Raw genomic sequence first — 22,656 nt, 5'->3', positions numbered from 1 at the left:
TAATACTAGCAGAGGACTATCCTACATACGGAACCTGTTCTTTTTACTTGATGAGTTTGAATTTGCTATATATAAGATCGGAATTTTGAAAAGCTTGGCGCTGTATTAGTATCAAACAAATGGTCCGTGCAATTTTCCGAATAATCAGAAATATGCAGGTGCTTAGAGACCTCGGAACACTTTGTAAATCATGCCTTAGAATTTCCCAGCGTCCCTCGACGAGGCAGGCTTTTCCGTGCTAACAGCCCAATTCACCCCCACCCAATTATTGTGAAATGCTGAAATTTATACAGCATATGAAGTTCGGCAGGAATAGCTTACACACTAATTTTTTAGCAGGGGTGGACAGATCTGTTTCATTCGCGAGCCGCATAACAAAAATCCGAGTTTAAAAAGCCACAACACAAAAATTCAAAAATACGATTTTTTTACGTCGCAATAAAATGTCGATTATCGAATGAAATTTATTGTTCGGTGGTAATGCGGTGCGTCTCTTCCTGGGTGCAAGGTGTTTGAAATCAGGCCGATATGACGTCAAATCAGTGAGGAGCGTTGATCTTATTACTCCGTAAATGTGTGTTCGTTGGGTAACTCGTGGAAAAGTTTTGGTGTTTGGTTTCGTAATGAAGTTTCAAGATACCAGCTTTGAGCGAATCTTGACAGATAAAGCACAATGATACCCATTGCTTCATCTCGTTAAGTTGGGGTTTTCTAAATTATAATTGAGGCTGCACAAACTTATTTTTACACTCTGTCCTATTTTCTCCGTGTCATGATTTGTTTGATCTTTCACACGATGTTATCAATCACACGACACAAGAAAATTCAGATATACATTACAATCTCCTACATTGCCAGTTCTCTGCGATATTAAATTCAGCAGTGGGATCGCCATACGATAAAGCATGCGTCGTGTTTACCAAACAATGAATATTGTTGTTAAACAAAGGCGCCACGCGTGCTCTGTCGTAAGAATCGTTGGATGTCACGCAACTGAATATTATGGGTGTGGGCAAAATCGAGTACCCCAGTGTTTCGATTCTGAAACGAGTATATTAGGAATCGCGTCAAGTTCGGAGTATGCATGAATGCTGTGTAAATTTCAGATATCTACCTTTTTGCGACCACGGAGAATATAACGCCAGTTCTACACCACGTTAAAGATAATCTGGTATGGTTTCGACCATACCTATTACATTGCACTTGTGTCAATGTTGCGGGTTGGTCACGACTCCACAGATATGTCATCGCCACTAACGTGCGTATAGGTTTGTACTACATTTTCCACATCATTCATAATGTTGTGTGATCATCATGAGTCGAGTCGAATCCTATAATACCCGGCTCGGGTAGAATCTATCAGCCCTGTATTGAAAAGTAACAATTTGGTAAGATGTTAAAGTTGAAACTATTCAAATGCAAATGATATACAAAGCCACGCGCCATGAACATGACATGCGTCACATTTCCAACATTTTGCGTCACTGAAAACCAACATCTACAACATTCGCACTCACAATCCGAGGACAAAACTTACAAGTTGTCATAACCGCAACAAAGGGCCGGGGTTTTGTTTTGTTTCGGCACGTCGCTACAATTTCTGTTATCAGAAAGATGTAACGCCCGATAAAAGGGCTTAAGAGCCTATGCGGATTAATAGAGTTACTGTTTGCTGTGAACATAATAAACGGATCGAATTTTTTGAAATCACAACCCCCGTTATGAATGCTTGTAGGCGGGGTTTATAGTGTCGTTTTTCACGGCGTCCCTATGGTTGCTCTTATAGAGCAAAGTCGCCGTTGGTATAGCATGCTGTAGACGGGATAGTGTGTGAAGGTATTCAGGTAAAAATTGGCAATCAGTTGGCTATTATAATATTCAGGGTTCGGGTAACGGTGATCGCTGAACAGTTTTTCCAAATTACACTAAAATTAGATTTATAGCTACACAGGCTTTTCCAATTAGATTAGAATTAGAATTGCTATATCCGTGAACGCTTGGAAATTGAATGAAGTTCAGTTCGCATGAAATGACAGATCATTCCCATAAGCACAATACTGACAAATGTACAGTAATCTTGTGACATTTTCAGGAAAACCGAAAATTCGATTAGATTTAGAATTAGAGCTTGGAAACATTTCACAAATTACATTCGAATTAGAATTAGAGCAAAGAAACTTTTAGGAAAATAGATTAGAATTAGATAATGACATTTCGTTCTCGTTAGCCTAACTAGGCCTGGTCGGGTGACAGTGAATTGTGATCTGTGTGATGATTTTAATAGAGATTTCCGGAGTATTCTATAACAATTATATGCGTTGCTATGATTGTTAGATGAGTAATGAGCGTGGAATTTGATTTGTAGTTAAAGTCAGAATTGACGGCTTTGGTAGTATTTAAACTATAGGATTCACGACCTTTTCGAATATACAATTGAATAATATATTCAGTTTGAAATAAACATGAACATTTTCGGCTGACACTGGTCAGGGGTAATCGTCAGCAACTAGTAGAGAATTGGAGAGAACATCGACTATTGATATGCAATGCTTTTTCCAATTCTCTACTAGTTGCTGACGATTACCCCTGACCAGTGTCAGCCGAAAATGTTGGGGTTTATATCAATATGAATATACTATTTAAGTTATGTAGGCCTACCTCAAAGAAAACTTTTTGAAACTGGATTCGAACTAGGACTTGGACATGAATTTTCATGCGGCATTGGAATAAAATTTCAGACATTACCGCGAATACGGATTTGGCCATGATATGAAAAGAATTCTGGACTTTACATTTGAATATCAGAACTGGAACTGGATTTGCAAATATAGAACCGTTTATATCTGTAGAAGACTATGCCGCATATAGAATCCTTTCAAAAGCTCATCCTAACAATGCCGCTAACCGCGTTTATTTAGGGATAGTATTAAAACACCACTCGACCTCGACGCAGCGAACGTCAGACTTTCGTAAAAAATCGGGTAAAACGTAGGTCGAGTCGAAGTGATGACCTTTTTTTAACTCAACACAGGTAACAATTGGTTGAAAACTTTTAAAATCAACAATTTTCTTTTCCGGTATTACAGCTTTCAGAGTTTTTAAAAAGTGTCCTCTTTGTAGGATCTCAAAATACCTAGTTTAATATAACTTAGATATCTCTTAGTTATCACATCAGCTACATTGAGTTTCATTGTCATTAACTATCTAAACGCCTATTTTAGTTTGTATCCAAGTTACTTTAACCATACTAATTAGAAGCTTCGACATTGCTGGAATTGGATATAAATCAAGTGAAGAACTCAAGGGTAACTGAAGGTGAGATTGAACAACCTTGTTCAATGCTAAAAAAGCCTCAATTCGTATGAATTAGATCTCAAACCGGGAGCGGTCGTTATGCCAATTATGAAAAACTGACAAATTTTTACATGAAAAAACATTATTTCAACAAAATCTGGACCTATGAAGAATTTCAGTAGTTACATCACGCATTATGGTAGAAATAATTAAAATCTGTTGTAGTACAACGACAGATACTTTCCTGCATTCCCGGGTAGAAAGTCCTTACTAAGTAGCTTGCCAAGAATGGAGAAAGAACGTTCAACAGTAGCAGTTGTTGGCTGGCAACACTGTAGTTGTGCGTATACTGCTGGTGACACCGTGTTGCTCCACTCTGACAATGTTGTCTACATCACAATTTTTCATCATGCGCTTCTTGATATAAAAACAAATGCCCAAGCAGTCTTGCTTCAGTTAGGATATTGCGGTACGTTCAGCATAACACAATGTCAATGTATTTGTTTCATTTGGCCGTTTAATAGTCGCAATGAGCAGATAATGGGCCGTCTACAACGGTAGGCCTATAAAGTAGGCTAAAAGCTGTAAAATGTCAAATGATCAGTTCAGTACATACATTTACGATACAAACGAAATGCAGGCGGCAAATTTTTTTTGAATTTCTGAACAATTTTGACAATTATTTGACTTGACGCTACAATTTTGACAAAATTTTGACTTATTTTGACATGTCAAAAACATCGCCCTATTACCACGCTTTTGGTCTTTTACGCCACGGTCGAAAACTGCGTACAAAGAATTGCGCCATAGTCATTGGCATACAAGAACGAGATTCCAAATTTTGTCTCGATAAGAAAATACAATCAAGACTCAGAAATCGTAAATGGAAATCGCAGGATAACACGAATTCAGAGTGGTACAATTTTGTACATTGTACACTGTTCAGTAGGGGTGTCAAACTCAAATTGCGCCGCGGGCCGGATTATAATCTTCAAATCGCTCACGGGCCGCACCAGTCAACTGATCCCAAAACCATGCCCCATCTTTTCACTTGAATACTTTATTATGAAGTATATACGTATAATAGTATATTTGCGTTGTACCACGGATCATAGGGGTTTTATTCTAGCAAGTAGCAACACCTTTATTCGCGAGCAATAGCGATTCGGGTTTGTCTGGAGGCCGGGCACCTTTTGAGTAAGAAGTGACGCGACAATGCAACCACGGATATTTGCATTGCATTTTTCTATAGCCACTATATTCTACATGTAAACCGCGTATAACGGTTTCTTATTGGCGTTTTTGTTTCTGTGAATAATTACGTTTTTTGTTTCATTTTCCGCAAGACTTTAAACGTAATGCCTTCTTGAAATTGGGTGATAAAGTCACTGACTTTTTCCGAGTGGTAACTAGAAAAAAACCACAACACAACAGTCGAGTGGTAATAATGTGGCCTATGGACATGCTTTACATTTGCTGTCTTGAGGGATTATTTATGGAAAGAAATTTTTACAAAAATCTCAACATTTGTTACAAATGTGATGGATGACATAAATATATATCAGTCAAAACAGAATTTGTCCGCGGGTCGGATGAAATGGCTTGGCGGCCCGGATGCGGCCCGCGGGCCGTATGTTTGACACCCCTGCTGTACAGTCTTAGCGAAAGCGAGTGTGTTTTCGCACTCGGTGCTTCCGCTTTGAGTATGCAACAGTAATAAAGTTTACGCGTAGTAAGCCGAGTGTTATGAATACATAATTGCTTATTGATATTAGATTTATTATGTGATTAAAACACTTAGGTCGGTCCATTTTCACTGTATTATAGCGTTTTCAAAGGCATCTGTCTTGCCTTTATTAAAACATAATAGCGTCTGGGAGCTACTTACTATTGGCGAACAAAAGAAAATTGTTTTCTTACCCTCGATACAATGGTTTCTATAGTTTGCTCCGCCCTCCTCGATTACATGATGCTGTCGCAGAATTTAAACATTAAAAACTTTTGCCATACTGAGACAGAGCCTAAAATGCCAGATAATGTAGCGAAAGGTCGCATATTGAACTTTATAATAGACAGCTGCAATGATGGGTCGAGCAACTCTCAGGCAATGTAGTTCAAGGTGATAATGCGAGGGATTTGCGCTATGGTACGTTTGCCTTTTCCAAACAGTTAGTTCCTGACTCTATTTATAGTTGACCAAGTTAGGATTCTGGTATCAGATTGTATACTCCAAGAGTTACATCAAACACGCGCATTGGCATAGTTGTGGTTAAAGCCGTTTAAGAGATATTGGCAAATATAGTGATTTTTGGGTGTAGAAAGTTTTTGCCACGCAGTTTTCTCTATGTTCCCGAGGATCTGCAGTTAAGATTTTCGTGTCGTATTGTACAGTTCCGAGCGTTACACCAAACGTGCGCAGTTTTTATAACCCAGTTTTTTCTATGTTCCCGACAATCTACAGTTAACTAAAAGATGATTATATGTGATAACATCTCTCGCTAGTCCTCATTTCGTAAGTTATTATTCCCGGGCGTCGAGACAAACCAGTGCGTGTCTTTGTTAAATTGAAAACTTAACTACCGATACAAAACGGATGTCTTGATATCGTATTGCATATCAGTGGAATCACCATGCAATTTCCAAACACTTGTCTACCCATCTTTGACCTCGTATTCACGATGGTATATTTCTGGGTCCAGGATCGTAAAACGGATATTCAACCTCTCACAATCAGCGTGGAGGCTTGAGGAATGTTGATAGCAGCTGGGGCCATGGCACGCTGCCCAGTGCCCATCCGTGTTTAATTGCTGGCAGCGTTTGAAACGGTTTAGGAATACTGTGATTGTTACTCTGAGTATTGTATCCTCAAGTCATCTTCCAATTCGATGTTAACACCACACTTCGTATATTTTATTAGTACGGTTCATCTCGTTACCATGACGTCTGAGAAACCGCAGGGTTACGGGGTGCACGTTTTGAAAAGTGCCGTGACAGACATTCGTCTCCATTTATCTTCCGAATACTGGTTAAACAAACATCATGTCAAGGTTTTTCAAGAGCTGAGCAATCCCAAAGAGCAAATATACACACGCGTCATAAAGGACTATACCTATGTATGACTTGAGTTAAAAGACAATAACTAACACTGTGTCTAAATGGTATTACAAGTTTCTGCGCGAGAGGAGGAATGCTATTGCTATTACAGCCGGCTATTATCAAGATGTCGTCTGAAATGAAAACGCAGGATGCTCTGATAACGAGTATAATTATATGCCGTTGAGAATAGTGTATCATGGAAATATCGAGAATGAGAAGGCTGTCAAGTGCATAGGCCACATCATAGCAAATATCTCCAAATCTTGGTAAATATGGGGTGATTACTCAATCAAAAGAGAAGCAGTCTATGCAGGATTACTGATGTCCAATATGCATTATTTATCCCAATTTGTGTACATTATAGTACAACAAGCATATACTGACTGGTTTAATAAGTAAGTTTAATAAGTAAGTATGCAAGGGTGCAGTTAACTCTAGTCCGCGCGTACCTTGCAGCAATTATGTAATGATAGCGGACCTCTCCAAATCGTTGCTACAAAAACGCATTTTACAACCACTATAGGTTGATTGACCACTTATAGAAATTACAGTCGTAAAATATGCTGTGAAATAAACTTTGGGAATCGAAAAACATGACTACCAAGAAACTGGAGTTAAGGTAAGACATGCTGCAAAGGTAGTGGGTGTCTTCAAAATCATCAAATTTGAGTTACTGTCACGCCAGCGGCCAATATCACTCGCAAATTCCATGCGCTAGTATTGTTTGTAATATACTGGAGCCGAATCCCGGCACCTGTTAATTGGCACGCTAATGATTAGTTCTCTGATTGCGCCGTTTATTTAGTTGCCTGACATAACGACTATACTCGTGCTGTTAAGATGTCTCTTCTGTAATAAACGTTTATCGTGTGGCGACATCGTTTCGTGGTGCAACAGGTAGTACATGCTCTGTATCCTGGCGTGGTGGCAGCGATGGGATTCGAACCCACGCCATCGAAATGGCTACTGACTCAAACCTCCTGGCGATGTATCCGAGTCGAAATCATGAATTGTGCGATACGTTGACTCGAAGAGCACAGCAGATATGGCGCCGCCCATTTCAAAACCCAGTTTTCAAATACAAATTGTCTTCCTTATCTACGGCGCGAAATGAACTGTTGTGGGTGTGAAACTCACAATTACAAACTCGAATTACAAACAACGCCATAGCTATCCACGTTCCGTTTTCTCCACGTTCTGTATAGTATAAAATTTATGCATGTAGCGCAACGTTATGTTACCGTCGAATAATTTGAGAATGGTGAAGTCGATAAGTATTTAGGGCGGAGATAATAAAGTTGGATTAGACATAAAAATCGATTATCGCTTCGTCAGGATTTATCAACCCAGGATTAAGGAAACCGGTTGATCGCAGCGCTTAAAGTTAGTCTTAATCTCTTGATTTATCGAAACAGAACAAACTATAGATAACTTGTTATCTATAAAAACTGCGTCCCATTCCTACGCACAAATATTTCTGATAATGACAGTGCCGATGGTCTCCTAGGTAATAGCTTCACTAATTATAAGTAATTATGTACCCGCCATTGCAGAGCGATACCAATATTCTATAATCCATTTCTTAGCTGTACCGAACGAATTTGACACGACCTTCATTTCGCGATGACGATAATTCGACATATTACAGTGGCAGTTTCGCTATCATCACGCTGCTGTTTCATTCAACAAATTGACAACTGGTGGCCTTTAACGCGTTTTCGCATTATGATGCAGCAGATAACGCCACTTGATTTAAAACTCGGGACACCTCGACTAACCATCGAGCGTAACCTTTCCAACTTGATGAGTCGCGATTAGCAGTATTTGATCACACGATTGGCAATATTCCGGATCAGCTAACTTTATTATCTCCGCCTGAGATGCGTCCCAATTAGCAATTTTTAATCACATGATTAGCATTCTCCCAGATCAGCTGACTTTATTATCTCCACCCCAGATTTTTGGAATCAGTGTGACAGTTACATTCGCTTAATATCAGTTATAATAAATTCTAAGCTATTTATACAAGGAATTGCCTTATCCTTGGTGGAGGCTTGGCCCGTCTGCGTCTTACCTCTCGTTTCGAGCTTTATATTCGAACAATAAATACCAGCTTCTACTGAGAAAATGTGGCGCACACGAGGAATTCGATGTAGTGAGTTCGAATTAGTGCTACCATGACGTCACGAATTTCCAATTGTGACGTAACAGGTGATTGACATATATGGCTCTTTGGGAGTTGAGATGGAAAAAGTAGGGCCAATATGGCTCTTCGGGCAAAAAAGGTTCCCGACCACTGCCCTATTGACTACTGACTTTGCATATGAAGGTGATGTTATGGTCTCAAATGCTCTAAATCAGCATTCGGGTTGCCAAGAATCTTCAATATAAATACGGTGTAGGATCAAGTTTATAAAATCGTACATGAGTCATAAGACCTGATGTCCGTTTATATACTCCTCTAACGCTCACAAATCACCTTCCCGTCCTGTATTACCTATAGCCAAAGGCGTATGACAATATCGTTGCACGAAAACCGGGCTGGGTAATTGTAAACGGTATTGCTCACTAAATCACAGGTACCGTTTTATGTGTATGAAATTCATTGCTGTGTATTGTTGCATTTAGGATCGATTTGGGCGACAGTGTAATTCAAACGCCGACTCCGAGTTCCGCAAAGCAGAGAAAGTCAGGAGAATCACTGGTACGCTTGGGAAGCAACAGAGGCAGAACATCAAGAGCAGAATCATCAACGAGGTAAAGCATGATAGCAGTTCCCTGGCTCGGATCACCCTTCCGCAAATATGCAAGCCTTCGCCGAACCCCGAATTTCGCCTAGCAACAAAAACGAGAATCTACCATACTACACACCTAATGCATTGCTACAGAGTTTTGGCTCATAAAATAAACTGTGCGACAACAACAAAACAATTGAAACATGAACATTACAGAAAGCAAAATGCTGATAAAATACTCAATATTTACTGCAAATCAGTTTGATATGTTACTGTAGGAGTCGTGTGTGTGTGTGTGTGTGTGTGTTGACCTCCAGTGAACGCCCGTAGTCTTACCGAAGGTTGTATTCATACCATAAAGGTGGGACACGAAAACATAACCTATTATCAAAAAGAGCGTGTATTCAATTCACACCCTAAAGGGGGGAGATGAACAGAATCTACACCAGAATTCAGAAGCCGCGTTTTCGGGGTTTCGATGAAATATTTCACCGGATTTGTTACCGACCGAACCCTTGAACAGCATTTCCTGTTTCAATTTAATTAACTCACGGTTTGAGGCAATTATGTCATTTTCAATCGGTGTTTTTCTTTCTCTGTTCATCTACAATCGATGGCTTTGTTCTTTTGATTAATTAGCGAAAGATAGAGTTCTGATTGATTCATTGTGTACCTTGGGTTGCATTTAAAACAATAATCAATTTAAAACAAACATGTTTAAAACAAGGGACCATGATGTCACGAATATTTAATTGTGACGTCACAGTGGATGGTATTGACAATTGAATATATAGCATAAGTATGGCTCCTTCGACGGAAAGGGCTTCCGACCACTGTCATGAACAGACCAAAAATTTCGTTAACCAGGACTATATCGTTATGTAGCATTTTTACAGTCGGTGGTCATCAACATCAGAACCCCAATTCCGTACCAATGATCTATATCTGCTGAAACGCTGATTTCGAGGGTCCTAGTCACCCCACATCGTATACGTCGACTATTTTGGGTGCAAATCGTCCGCAGGCAGGAACACATTACGTTTACGGACGTATTCACATAATTATGGCATAATTATACAACTTTTGAACAAAACACATTTTTTAAAAACGCGTTTGTTTAAAACACTGTTTTAAACATGTTTCAAACAAAGTGTTTTAAAACACCGTTTGTTTCAAATACAACCCTAGGTGTACCTGTACAGCATTGTTATAAACCCTCCGCGCCTACGTTCCTTAGTGTACCCTATCTGTGCTTATTGTAATTTGTCAAGCATCATTTGGATTGGAATTTTGTGTTTGAATTATACCGTGGTATAATTTTGAGTTATAAACTGTGCATGCATATTCTATTTTCGCTAAGAGTTTCCGATTGGCACAGCGAACCCCGGTTGAGAACCACTGAATTCAAATATTTGTATTGAATTTCCCGTTTATCATCAGGGCGAGCGTAAAGAGTCCATACCATTCTGCTCTCGGCCCATCTGGAAGCAACATATCTGGAGTAAGCATCGTGAATGCATCAGACGGTCGAGCTCAATCCAAGCGCGATGGAAGAAATAGCGTCAGCAGGCTACTGAGGTCAAGAGGTCACAATAAACCGGAGACTGCATACTCGGCTCCGAAAGTAGAACCTCTAATCACCACGAGGAACGAAACTTTTACTCCTTTCAATTCGACTAAGGATTTTGAAATTTCAAAACGTCCCATTTTCACCCCGGCTAATACAGCTATCACGCTGGTGACGCCTTTGAGGGGAACCGCCGATAGCCCTTTGAAGCCGTACAAAAGACAATTCGCGACCGCAGTACCGAGAGGGCGTCAGATCGTACGGAACACAATCCACGAGGTGCCGGCCACAGCTCCAACAATGGGGAAAAGGTGTGAGCGCAGAACGCAGTAACGTATATATTATATCGATTATATTATACGACGATGCGATTAAATTTCCCTTCCAGTTCTTCACTATAAGTTGCCGACAGTTACCCTCGACGAGTGTCAGCCGGAAATATTCGGGTTTATTTCAATATGAATAATTTCAATTTTATATTGAAGTGATGCCCTCCAAGAACATGTTAAGTGATCAACCAAGTTACATTTGAGTTACGGTATTGTATTTTTTGAGTGACACATAAAGAAGTGCCGCTTCTATCGTAAACGACAGCTCATTTTAGAGATAAAGTTGTTTTGATCGAGTCCTTGCCACGTTCGATTTCAATCAATCGACTTCATCCCATAGCACAGGGTGAGCATGAGCAATTATTTTTCCCGGCTGGCCAACTGTTGAGCAGAAAATACGTTGGCGGGCCGAGTGAAAAGTTTAGACTATGTTCGGCGGCGTTCAGTTTTATATCCAAATAGAAAGCGGTGAGTTACATTGAATTGTTAACACATGTTGCTAAGTGGATGCGTTAATATTAGGCTGCACCCCTAGCTTTGTGTTGCTTGGTAAAATAGCGTTGCTATTTTCCAAGCTTCGCTATCAGGTCCGCATCAGCCGACTGTATATATTTACTGGGTGATTTTCTGCGTAATGCCCACTCAAATTATATTCCTCAAACACGGAGACCTGCTCGGTACTCGCCATAAAACTAAAAAGACCGGTTAACGGCTGACCTCAGTAAACTAATATGTTGTGCTGCAAATCTTGTTGAAATGTCGGCCTTCAGCCGCATCTTTTATTGGTTGGCATAATATCGTTTGTGAGTGAGGATGACCGCTATTCACGTGCTCGGAGAGCATTAGTTTACGAATTAGGATTTGGAAGCGTATTACGGAACAGTTTAAAGCACAGACAAGACGTGAGCTGGAATATGGGAACAGTGACTTGTAACTTAATTGTTACGGCATAATATTCTGTATTGGCTTTATTTTGAACCTGGATTACTCGACATACGTAGGTTTAGTGACGTAGCAGCCACTTGACGCTTATGGCTCTGCGCCATGGGCGGCAAAATGTGAAGTAATTTTTTAAAGTACTTTAAAAGGTGGGTAATACGGGAGTCGAGGCGCAATGATGACTTTTTTTGGTCAACACAACAAGATTTCCAGTAAATATAATTTAACTGCGTAGGTTACGAAGTATCGGGACATAAAAAAACTATAGACTTCAAAGTAAAAGCTTTTCCGGATCAGTTTATGCGGTAGTTTTTGTCCACACATTAACATTGTAGATTTTAGATAGATTTTATACTCTAAATTCCAAATAACTTTTCGCGTGCCGCACAACGCCCAGGTCTGCCTAGCAATAACCCTAACCCTGATCCTAATCAATCGAGTGTATCACTTCACCTAACCTTAAACATATGCCATCATCGATTTACCTGAACTTGTATTATCTGTTCCTCTTAAATCACCGTCAACGGCATTGCTACTAAAATAAAATCCGCCTTGAATTATTGGTCGATAAAATGACCATCACCAAAATTGTCACTCAAGTGAAATCGACTTTATTTAGGCTACTATCATTTGCCACTGTTGGCTACTCTGAGAGTTGTTTTGCAAATGAGCGGCTTCTCGGTTAAGCGTATGCCATATTATGCACTAATTGATTAGCCAATCACCGTGTTTTATGCGAGTAACAACGTAGCCTATTGCACGCTAGATGTCCAAGTCCTGCATTTCATATGGGCTACATGTGCAGTGCATATTCACAATATAACAGTGGGATACTTTGTGATACCGTACCGCAGAGATCAGCAAGCGAAGAGAGTTCGAATAAAAGACAAGAAAGGATCGAAACGAGCGAATGACAGCAAAATAATCGAGTCGCCGTCCGGAACGTCCGCCCTGAGAGAGCTTTTTGACGTTATCGGAAAAGAAACGGCTCATCTCACGTTCAAGCAAATGCTGGAGGTATGGCTTGTGGATGGTTAGGTCATATTGTCTTTTTCAAATTAGATTATAATTTGAATTACAACTGCACAGTTTTCCTCCAAATTAGATTAGAATTAAAAATACCATTATTTCGCTCTGGTTAGTCCAATTAGAAACTAAAATTATATAGTTGTCCAGGTCTGCCAAGGCAAAGGACAATACAACTCTTTTGACAGTCTGTCGAATTTCATGTCCAGGTCAAGGTTGCAGTGGGAATGGCTTCGCACATACCTCGTGAGCTGATCGAAGACATGACCAATTTTCAGAGTGTTTTGGACGAGCTGTCGTTGCTTTGGAAAATAAACAGAATGGATATCGACCTGTTAGAATATTTACTCCATAAAATCGGCCTCTATGAACAGTAAGTTATCACGATTTGAGTTGCGATTTCTTCTTCGGGAAATACGACATGCTTCTCTTGGCAATTTCCAGATGGTTTTACCTAAAAGTAATCGGTTCATCACATTCTGTGATGAGGTTTTTCGGATACGTGCATTCATAGCAGCAGAAGTGATACGCAAGTTAGGTTTTATTTAATACTTGCCATCATACACTGGATAGTGATGCCGTCAGTTGATATGATAATTCCACTCACAAAACTGATACAAACAAACCCCAAAACTGCAAAAGTAAAAAAAAACTATTAAGTAGAAGTGGAAGTCGTACATAGCCTCTGCTTCAGGGGTCACCAACCTTTTTGCACCCAAGTTACAGCCCTGCTTGTACAAATTACGCAACAACAGTCAACATGTCCCGTCCCACTTTAGACTGGACATCATGTTATCTGTTTATATATCAGTCAGTGGGACGCCTGACATTGCATGCTATCAACTAGTGCACTGTATTCTGGTATCTAACTTGACCCGTGGTTCTCAAACTTGGGGGTGCGAGGGGGCGTGAAAACACCTGAAGGGGCGCGAAGCCGTCTGTGACAACTGATTTTCTTGAACTTAAATGAGTTTAATATGCACTGAAAAAAAGTTTCAGCAACTGCAATATTCCTAAATATATTACGATTTTAGATGTTATAAACCGATGCTAGATTTTGATTGATACCGATCACTGACCAGAAGAGGTCTCTAAATTAAAGTTAACTGATGAAGTCGTGTAACTGTAAGCTGATGATATTACGGCATGTCGGTCAAGGATCTGTGTGGAGTGCGTAGAACGGCACAAATGTATGGATAAATAAGATGCTTCGTTATAAGGTCATGTCGCATGCCATGTATATAATATGCCTGAATCTAAGAAACAAAGCTTTAGATCGAAGTGGCTTACAACTTCGAAGTTGCCGCTCTGAGTATACTCAGTCAGGCTACATCCTGTAGAATGCTAATCTTAGAAGGCGCACTTTATGGTGACATAAAAGTACTCAATTGGATTTTTCTCTTGCCGAACACCTGCGAGCCGTAGAGAAAAATCGTATGTCCCATGAAGAAGTTTCAAGTTTTAATGGCACGCAGTCTGCGCCATTGGATATTGATTTATGTGTGAGCTAAGCTCAAGTGGGGTAATAGAAGGTATTAGACACCAAAATCGCAAAAATATCTATATTCTACGAACTACAGTCAACTGACAATACTGTATCAATCAATCTGTATATATATATATAAAGCTCACTGGTAAATGCTGCTATTCGATCTATTTTAGAACAGGCTCGCGGGCTACTCATCTGGTCCTCGCTGTCCTCCTCCTTTTTGGCAATCTGTCCTTCATTTTAGGTTATAATACCAAAAATGACCACGAGTTACGCGAAATATGGGCCGAATTAGCGAGAGACGGGTATTTCGAGGGCACGGCCTGCAAAATGACCTATTTTTGGTCAACTCGCCTAATATAAGCTATAAAAGGGTATTCCGTACGTACTTTTCATACCATTAATTTTTTACCTATATATAGAGTAGTTCTATAGATAGTAGATTCACTTCTGCCTGGGTAGCAATTCTGACTAAGACTTTGACCACTTCTGCGTTGTAGATTTTCTTCGGATATATCAAAATATAAAACCGCTGTCGACTACAGCATCATGACTGGATCGTCCGAGCGTGACGTCACGACTATTATAGCGACTCTGCATAATCTTCTACAAGGTATGTATTACGGATAACGTATCACGGTGTTCATGGTATTTCGCCTATAATATTACAATAAAATCAAGTTTGATCAGCATTAATGGTGACTACAGTGAGGGTAACTGAGATCTAATGATCGACAGGGTCGGTGTCAACATATCATGGCCTACCAATTAGACTTGGACTACTAGGAAATTTTTAAATAATATTTTAGCAATCCAGTTATTTTTTCAATATAGACTAGAATTAGAATTACTGAATTCGTAAAAACAGAACAAAAATCAAGTTCCATTCATGTCAAACCATAGTTCATTGTCATATGCACGAGAATGGCAAATATCTGTACAGCAAGCTTGGCTCGTTTCGCACTATACAGTTCTGCTATAACATTTTCAGGAACACCAGAAATTTGATTGTATTAAAATTAGAGCATACAAATCATATTAGAATTCGATTGCATGCATTCCGCTCTAATTAGCCTACCTAACCTAATTAGTCCAACTAGGATTATCGAGTTGTTCAAGTCCACTATCAAACGGCGTCTTTTCATATATCTATGCTGGTATAGCGTATAAATTGTTGACCTTTGTGACTCTAGGTTCTGAAGATGCAACAGGCGCTTACACAACAATCAGTTTTTCTCATCACGGCGACGTATACAGTTTCATGCGTGAGCGTCTGTCTTGCATGAAAAAGGATTTATCGAGATGGCTGGGAGTGCACTACACACAGGTGCGTGAAGCTAATGTAAATATGGATAAAACAATATGACATTGCCTGAAAGAAAAAGACTAAACCATACACGTTAATTTCAATTTTTGTATACATATCAATCTGAAAATACAAAAATATGTATATATGTATATGTATATGAGGCAGTGGTTCTCAGCCATTTTGTCTTCGGGGAACCCTTTTGGACAGTCACGGACCCCGCGGACCCCCTCAAGTTTTAGTTCATATTTGGCTCAATTATCGTGCAACCGATATCTGTCTTGTGCAAATAATAAAGGGGCACTGCACTCTAAAAATGATGTGGTTTCAAATTGAAGGGCAAAACAGAAATATATAATGTCTAACAATGTTTTATACATAAACAATGTTTTATACATAAGAATAAGACACGATCTATTTCTGTCCTAAAGAAATAGGATACGCTAGGCCCGACTTTGACATGAATCTCCAGACTGGACATCTTCCGTTCAACGCGATATCTAAACCACCTTGGTGTGTACGACATACTTCCTTCAAAACATCGGCTGACAACTAGTTAAAGTTCTATCTCTGCGTGACTGCTGGAGCGTGAAACCCTTGTGGAAATTTCAAATAATTGCAGCTCCATTATGGTGGCGTTCTGAAGAAAATGGCTGCGGCTAATTTTTTTTCGTTTTGCCCGTCAATTTGAGACCACATCATTTTTAGAGTGCAGTGCCCCTTTAACTGTAGGCTATTGATAGTCAGCAACAAAATGACCATTAATTTTAATGAACATATCACGTCCAGCCTATTCATTTCTATCCAGCATCTCATCTTGAAGTTATTCCGGAATAGTGACGAGAAAATGGATTCCGTGGCGAGGTTTCAATCCGCTTATTGGGACAAACTTCTGATCCAAAATATTTTACAAACATTTCAAAGTCATCATCATTGACCTTACTATTCCAACTTATATATTTTGCCCACAAACCCCAACAGAACCTCTTTAAACAGAAATATGTTTGTAGCAGTAATCTATTGGCAATTTGGCAATTAAAATGAATTTGCACCGTAAAATAATTCATTTCAGACAGTCATTCTTTTGATGCGAGTACTGACATTTTAGCAGTTACGAAGTGAAACTACCTCTAGATTTTCCTAATTTAAAATAGTACAAATTAGTTATCAATCACTTTGCATATTTAGAGGTTTCGGGAACCCCTTGCAAATAGCTCGCCGAATCCTGGCTGAAAACCACTTATATAAGGGTAGTTCAAAAATAAGAGTTACAAAAATTCATTATAAAATATTTAATTTTTTTCTTCAAATTTTACTGGTTACTACATGAAATTGATACATTGTCTGCAAATACGATGTAAAAGGAATTTGACTTGATTCCAACTGGTGAAAAAATATATGCAATCGCTTCACCCTGTTGCTTTTAACTTAACGTTTATTGAGTTAAGTATGAATATAAGAGGTAATATATATGTACAAAACTAAATGCTAGTCAAGACATATTGTAATAAGATTGATACTTTCCGACTCTATTTTAGATTACATACGTAGCGAAGCTCACGTCGAACGGAGAGGGTTACGTTACAGTGATGCAAATTCCAAGCAGTGCGACTAAAAAAATTGTGCACGGGGCGAGGAAAAACCACCCGGTTTTGATGTCACTAGGAGTAAAGGGGGTGCAGATTACCGGTGAGTGGCTGATATTCCAGTATCTGTCGAGATCTGAACCTAGACGAGTTTTTAAATGGGTCAGAAAACGAATTCCAACCATTTGAAGCCAACGCAGAGCCAATTTAAAGTTTATAATTTATTCTAAAATATTAAAAAACTATTTTAAAATTTTACTGTCAACCCCATGAAATGTTAAGTTGTCCAAAAGAACGATGCAAAATTTTTTTCTCACTTCCAACCAGTAGAAGCGAAGTTATTGCAGTTGAAAGTTTTGGATTTGCAAAAATAGTATTGATGTTAATCCAAGAATTAACAATGAAAAATTCTGTTAACTTCGCTTATCGGGATGGAATTGCCTCAAACTTGTTTTGCATCGTTTTCGCAGTCAACGGAACAATTTCATGGGATTGGCAAAACATTATAAAACTTTTTTTCAATTTTTTTAAATAATAATTTAGAAAATTTCAATTGGCTCTGCGTAGGCTTCTACTGGAATTGAGCCAAATTTGGTGTTCAGTTTTTCTTCGAGCAACCTAAAAATTTAGTCAATGAATCCCCGGAATCGGGAAAAAAGTTAATCTTCAATAGTCCTTGCTACAACTTATGGACCAAATGTTTGAACATCAACAGGTTCCGACGGTCTAAAATACACGCAAAGCATGGGTTACCTTCAAGAGAAAGAGCATCGGAAATCCCAAAATCAAGAGCCTGAATTGCGGGGCGCACGAAGCGCCAGAACAGCCCCGGCTGGCCCGAGCTTGCCGCCTCTGACGCAGAAACAGAAGGAGCAGCAAAGGCTGCCGCACACGTCCATGGCGCAGCATAGTATGTAGCAACTTGTTTTCAAATATTGTGGACTATATAGTTTGCTGGTAGCCAAGAAGACACCAAAGTAGTCACCACTGCATGGTAGCGTACTCACGCAGAAGTAGCGGCGTCTGCGACACGTCAAAACCACCACAACCAACTACAACAGTGATTACCAATTCTTTTGTCTTCGCGAACCATTTTTGGACCGTCACCGACCGCGGCGTACTCCCAAATAAGTTTTAGTTCAACTTTAGCTCAGTTATCGTCCAATCGTCATCTGTCTTGTTCAAATATTAACTGTCGGCTAGTGGTAGCAGCAACAATTTGACTTTTCGTAAAACTAACATCACACTATAGAAATTTTTGAAGAGCTATTGGAGGTACAGAACTGCTATAGGCAATTGAATAGTATCTTCATATTGAAATGAACCTGAATATTTTCTGCTGATACTCGTCAGGGGTAATCGCCAGTAAATAATAGAGAATTCGAAAGAACATTCTATATGACGTCACCAGCATGAAATTTCGAATACTTTTACAATTTCGAAGCGGATTCCGCAGTTGCATTTCTTGAAATACGTATTGGTGTCTTTAAAATCTGCGTGTAAGATTTGATATGAACGCGAGTCGAAAATTTATTTCCACAAGAATGGTTGGAGGCAAATTGAACAATAACGCAGTACGCTTCCCACGACACCATTGGGTACGATCACAATATATTTGGCACCAAAATTATTAAAGTGATTTTTATTGAACATATCACGTCCACCCTGATCACTTTTATCCAGCAGCTCATCTTGAAATTCTTATACAATAGTGATTAAGTGGTTATATATATATCATCGGAGAAAATGTAATCTGTGGTGATGTTTCAAACCCTTTTGTACAAATTAGGGAAAAACTTTAGGAATTCTTAAACGAAACTGCCTTATGATTTCCCTAGCTTACAAAATTACAAATTTGGTTATCAATCATGCTGCAAATATAAAGGTTTCGCGGACCCCCGGTTGAGAACCACTGAACTACAACTTACGGTCAACTACTTTCACTATGCACTTTTTTTCTTGATAACGAATTGATTCTCGTTGATTGCAGGTGAAATAAAGACTCCCAGAAGCCAGAGGCGAAACCAGAGCCAGATGCGGCAAAGCGACGAGCCAGCCATCCTGGAAGAGGAAGAAGAAGAGGAGCCTCTATTGTTTCCCAAATGTAAACAAATCGAAGCAATCTAAACCCGCGTAAATTTTGATTATCGTGACCTCATCATATAGTTGAGCCACCGACAGTGGCCAAAGACGAGTCTCTGCTTCCTCAAACGGATCCGGACGAAGCGAAATTCGAGAGACGAGTCCGGTTAGCGAGAGAGACATTGACGAAGCTCACGAAGCCGGAAAATGAGGAACTTGTCGGAGTTCTTCTCGATCAGGTATAGCAATGCATTGTAATGTATTGTATTCGTGTTATAGCGCTGCTAACATTGGCTATCTATACTAGGGTTGTTCAAAGAGCAACGTAGGTGGTTTAGAAAGTTTAACGCTCAATGCTCATTCAAATACGTAGGTTTTAATTAAATATCAATGTCATGTGTATGTTTTTGTATTCCGGTATCGTGGTAAATGCATAGTTGAACATAAACAGTTTGACATCGCAACAGTTGAACCGCCTCGAGACTATTTCGCCAAATCTTCGACTAACACCATCTGACATGATCGAACTCTCAGATTCAAAAGCTTCAGCGTTTGATCGTGACCCTGAAGAAAGATCTTCGGGAAAAAACGCGGGATCTCAACTCCAGTCAGAGTTACGTGCACCGGGCGCAAAAAGAAATGAAGTCGATGGAGATGAGGGTCGAGTCGAAAGCCCAAGAGATCAGTCAAACGAACGATCACCTGCTACAGGTTAGTTTAGACGCTCGGAAGCAATCAGACATAGTCGGTATTCGTTTAACTGAATTTGCTGTAATCATCCGAGTAGCAGAGCATTATTTTGAAGGAATAAAAATGATTTAACAACCTAATGTTGCAAGAGCACTGCGGGGAGGTATTCATGATTAAGGATGGGCACAAAGATTCGGGTTTAATCGAATCCTAGTTGAGTATCGAGTCGATTAGTGAGAGTCGTTTTAATCGAATAACGAGATATGCTATCGCACGTTAAGTTATATTTACCGACAAAAGACCTCGAAACCTTGGTTAGTCGTATCCGAGGGTCAGCATCGAACATCATATTGCATGAGGCTGCGAATATTCATAAATCGACATTTGAACAAGTTGTGATGGAACTTCACAATGGTCACAAAGCGCTACAAAATAGATTAGAAATTGGATATTTATAATGTGTAACATAATTCTTTTTTTTGTGCAGATTATTTGCATTTTCAAGTTTTCATTTTTGATGTTCAATTGTACATAAAAACAACATTCTGTTCGTAGCGCGTGAAGAGGCTGATGCGAGAAAACGCGAGACTGCGAGAGCTCGTGGAAGGAAAGGACGCAGAATTGGATATGCACCGACAAGCCAACAAAGAAAACAGACTAACGGGAATGATGAAAATCGCCAGGGTAAGTCGAGTGCCAAAACTGCCGCAACCAATCTCGTTCGGATGAACTCAAGCGTAACGACACGTGACGTTACAGCACGTGACGTTACAGCGCGGTAACCACAGCGGAAAACATGGCTGCCATTTCGTATTTACTGTTATCAAGACTTAACGTTTGACAGTGAGTCTGTTATTGCTCAACTTAGCAAGGGTTGTCTTTATTGCAAAGTTACAATTTCGATTCCGATTGAAAAGCTACAGTATTGTATGCTCGGCTTTCATTCTGAATATAAATCCGTCTCAACAGCAGACTTGGACAACTTTACAATTCTGGTCTAATCAGACTAATTAGCAGAGGTTGTCAGGAGCGATGTAGCCTACTTCTATTTTACGAATTACTTTAAGTAGATTCTGCCTAATCGCTCCATTTCCTCACGTGGCTATGATTGACGGCTAACTTCTGCTTCAGTTTTCAGTCTTTAAAGCAAAACTAAACCCAGAACGCTTACTTTTTACTTACTTGTAAATCGGTACTCCTACTCCTACTTGAGACGGTGACTACTTTGAGCACTTCTGATAATTAGAGTGAAAAGCCGGTAACCTATAATTGTAATCTAATTTGCTGAATGTTTACTTGTTCGAATTCTAATTTTATTCTAATTTACGAAATGTTTCTACGCTCTCACTTTTGTTCTAATCTAATTTCTGATTTCCCTGAAAATGTTACCTGAGAAACGAGCCAAGCTTGCTGTACAGACATTTGCCATCCTCGTGCTTATAGGAGTGAACTCTATAATTTGATATGAACTGAAATTGAATATTGTTGTGTTTCTTTCTAGTTCGGAACTTGATTAAATTTCCAAGATTTTGCTAATTCAGTTATTCCAATTCGAATCAATCCATCTCTACTCCGTCGAAAACAGAACACCGTTGTAATCTGTCGAGTCTCTCTTTGTCATGGAATTTACTGAAAATTTGAGGAGCGATGATTTGTTGTTTTTCTCGCAACGTGACCGTGAATTTCAAGAATTCCCGCACACTTTGCCAAATCGATGTCATGAAGTTTTTAACAGTGTTTTTGCGCAACAATTGCCCTCATTATACTGCGTTATTTCTGTGGAATATATATCATCGCCAAATTCCGGACTCCTAATTGCACTTCTTCTGTGTTATATCGGTAAAATATATCATATATTGACCCAAGCCTGCTTGCCTTTGCGTGTACACTGTACAGACTGCGTTAGCTTTGAATCCGGAGAAGCGTAAAGGTGAAGAGTCCAGCTTCTTGATCGGCAGGTGGTGGGTTCAGACCAAAGACCTGGTTAGTAACACTGATATCCATGGCTTCCCTGATTGTCTCTCAGCATTAGCGGGATAGCATGGAGGAGTTGTGCGAGACTTGGAAATCCTCACAAGGCTATATCTGCCCCTTCCCCGCCCAGCGCCATATGAACGTACATCATGGACTCATGGTATGCAGTAGGGCGGAGCATGGACCGGGGCCGGATTGGATATCCGGCCGCATTTTCTCATTTTTAGCCGGACTCGGATCGAAGCGGATCAATAATTTTTACTAAGAATATGACAGCCTTACCCCCTTCCACCCTCGAATCAATAGTTTAAGTGAAACGTCCATGGAAATAAACCACATGCTAAGTCAAAGTTGGCATAATTACTTCGGATAAGGTTTGGGTTTGATCTTTGTGTTTTTAATTTCCTGTTTGCATTGTTTAAATCAAAATTTAATACCATCCTGTGAGTAGATGATTATTATCGGAGTTTTTCGGACCGGGTCACGGTCCTTTCTGGAATCTGACTTAGGAGTCGGACCAGAGTTTTGAAAATCAGGATGGGA

At 39.6% G+C, this 22,656-nt stretch overlaps 1 protein-coding gene across 1 annotated transcript; it reads left to right on the top strand.

Moving 5' to 3' along the window:
• Nucleotides 1-4,887: 4,887 nt before the first annotated feature.
• On the top strand, nucleotides 4,888-22,004 carry LOC145443689 (uncharacterized). The gene is made up of 13 exons (XM_080321626.1): nucleotides 4,888-7,009; nucleotides 9,019-9,147; nucleotides 10,566-11,003; nucleotides 12,815-12,977; nucleotides 13,196-13,359; nucleotides 14,976-15,088; nucleotides 15,669-15,802; nucleotides 17,320-17,470; nucleotides 18,083-18,277; nucleotides 19,358-19,471; nucleotides 19,534-19,688; nucleotides 19,984-20,160; nucleotides 20,695-22,004. The coding sequence occupies exons 1-13, from the start codon at nucleotides 6,984-6,986 to the stop codon at nucleotides 20,866-20,868; spliced, it is 2,133 nt and encodes a 710-aa protein (XP_080177752.1). The 5' UTR covers nucleotides 4,888-6,983; the 3' UTR covers nucleotides 20,869-22,004.
• The last annotated feature ends 652 nt before the right edge of the window (nucleotides 22,005-22,656 follow it).

Source organism: Botryllus schlosseri, chromosome 7, assembly GCF_051294905.1.
Source record: "Botryllus schlosseri isolate E-star chromosome 7, Bs_hap1, whole genome shotgun sequence".
Lineage (NCBI taxonomy): Eukaryota > Metazoa > Chordata > Ascidiacea > Stolidobranchia > Styelidae > Botryllus > Botryllus schlosseri.
The sequence above is the reverse complement of the archived record's forward strand: the minus strand, read 5'-3'. Positions and strand labels throughout refer to the sequence as shown.

Coding starts and splice junctions, on each gene's coding strand:
- LOC145443689 (XM_080321626.1), top strand. CDS start 6,984: ATGACTACCAAGAAACTGGAGTTAAG. Junction 13,360..14,975: donor AAAATCGGCCTCTATGAACA/GTAAGTTATCAC, acceptor TCTGCGTTGTAG/ATTTTCTTCGGATATATCAA. Junction 18,278..19,357: donor CACGTCCATGGCGCAGCATA/GTATGTAGCAAC, acceptor CGTTGATTGCAG/GTGAAATAAAGACTCCCAGA.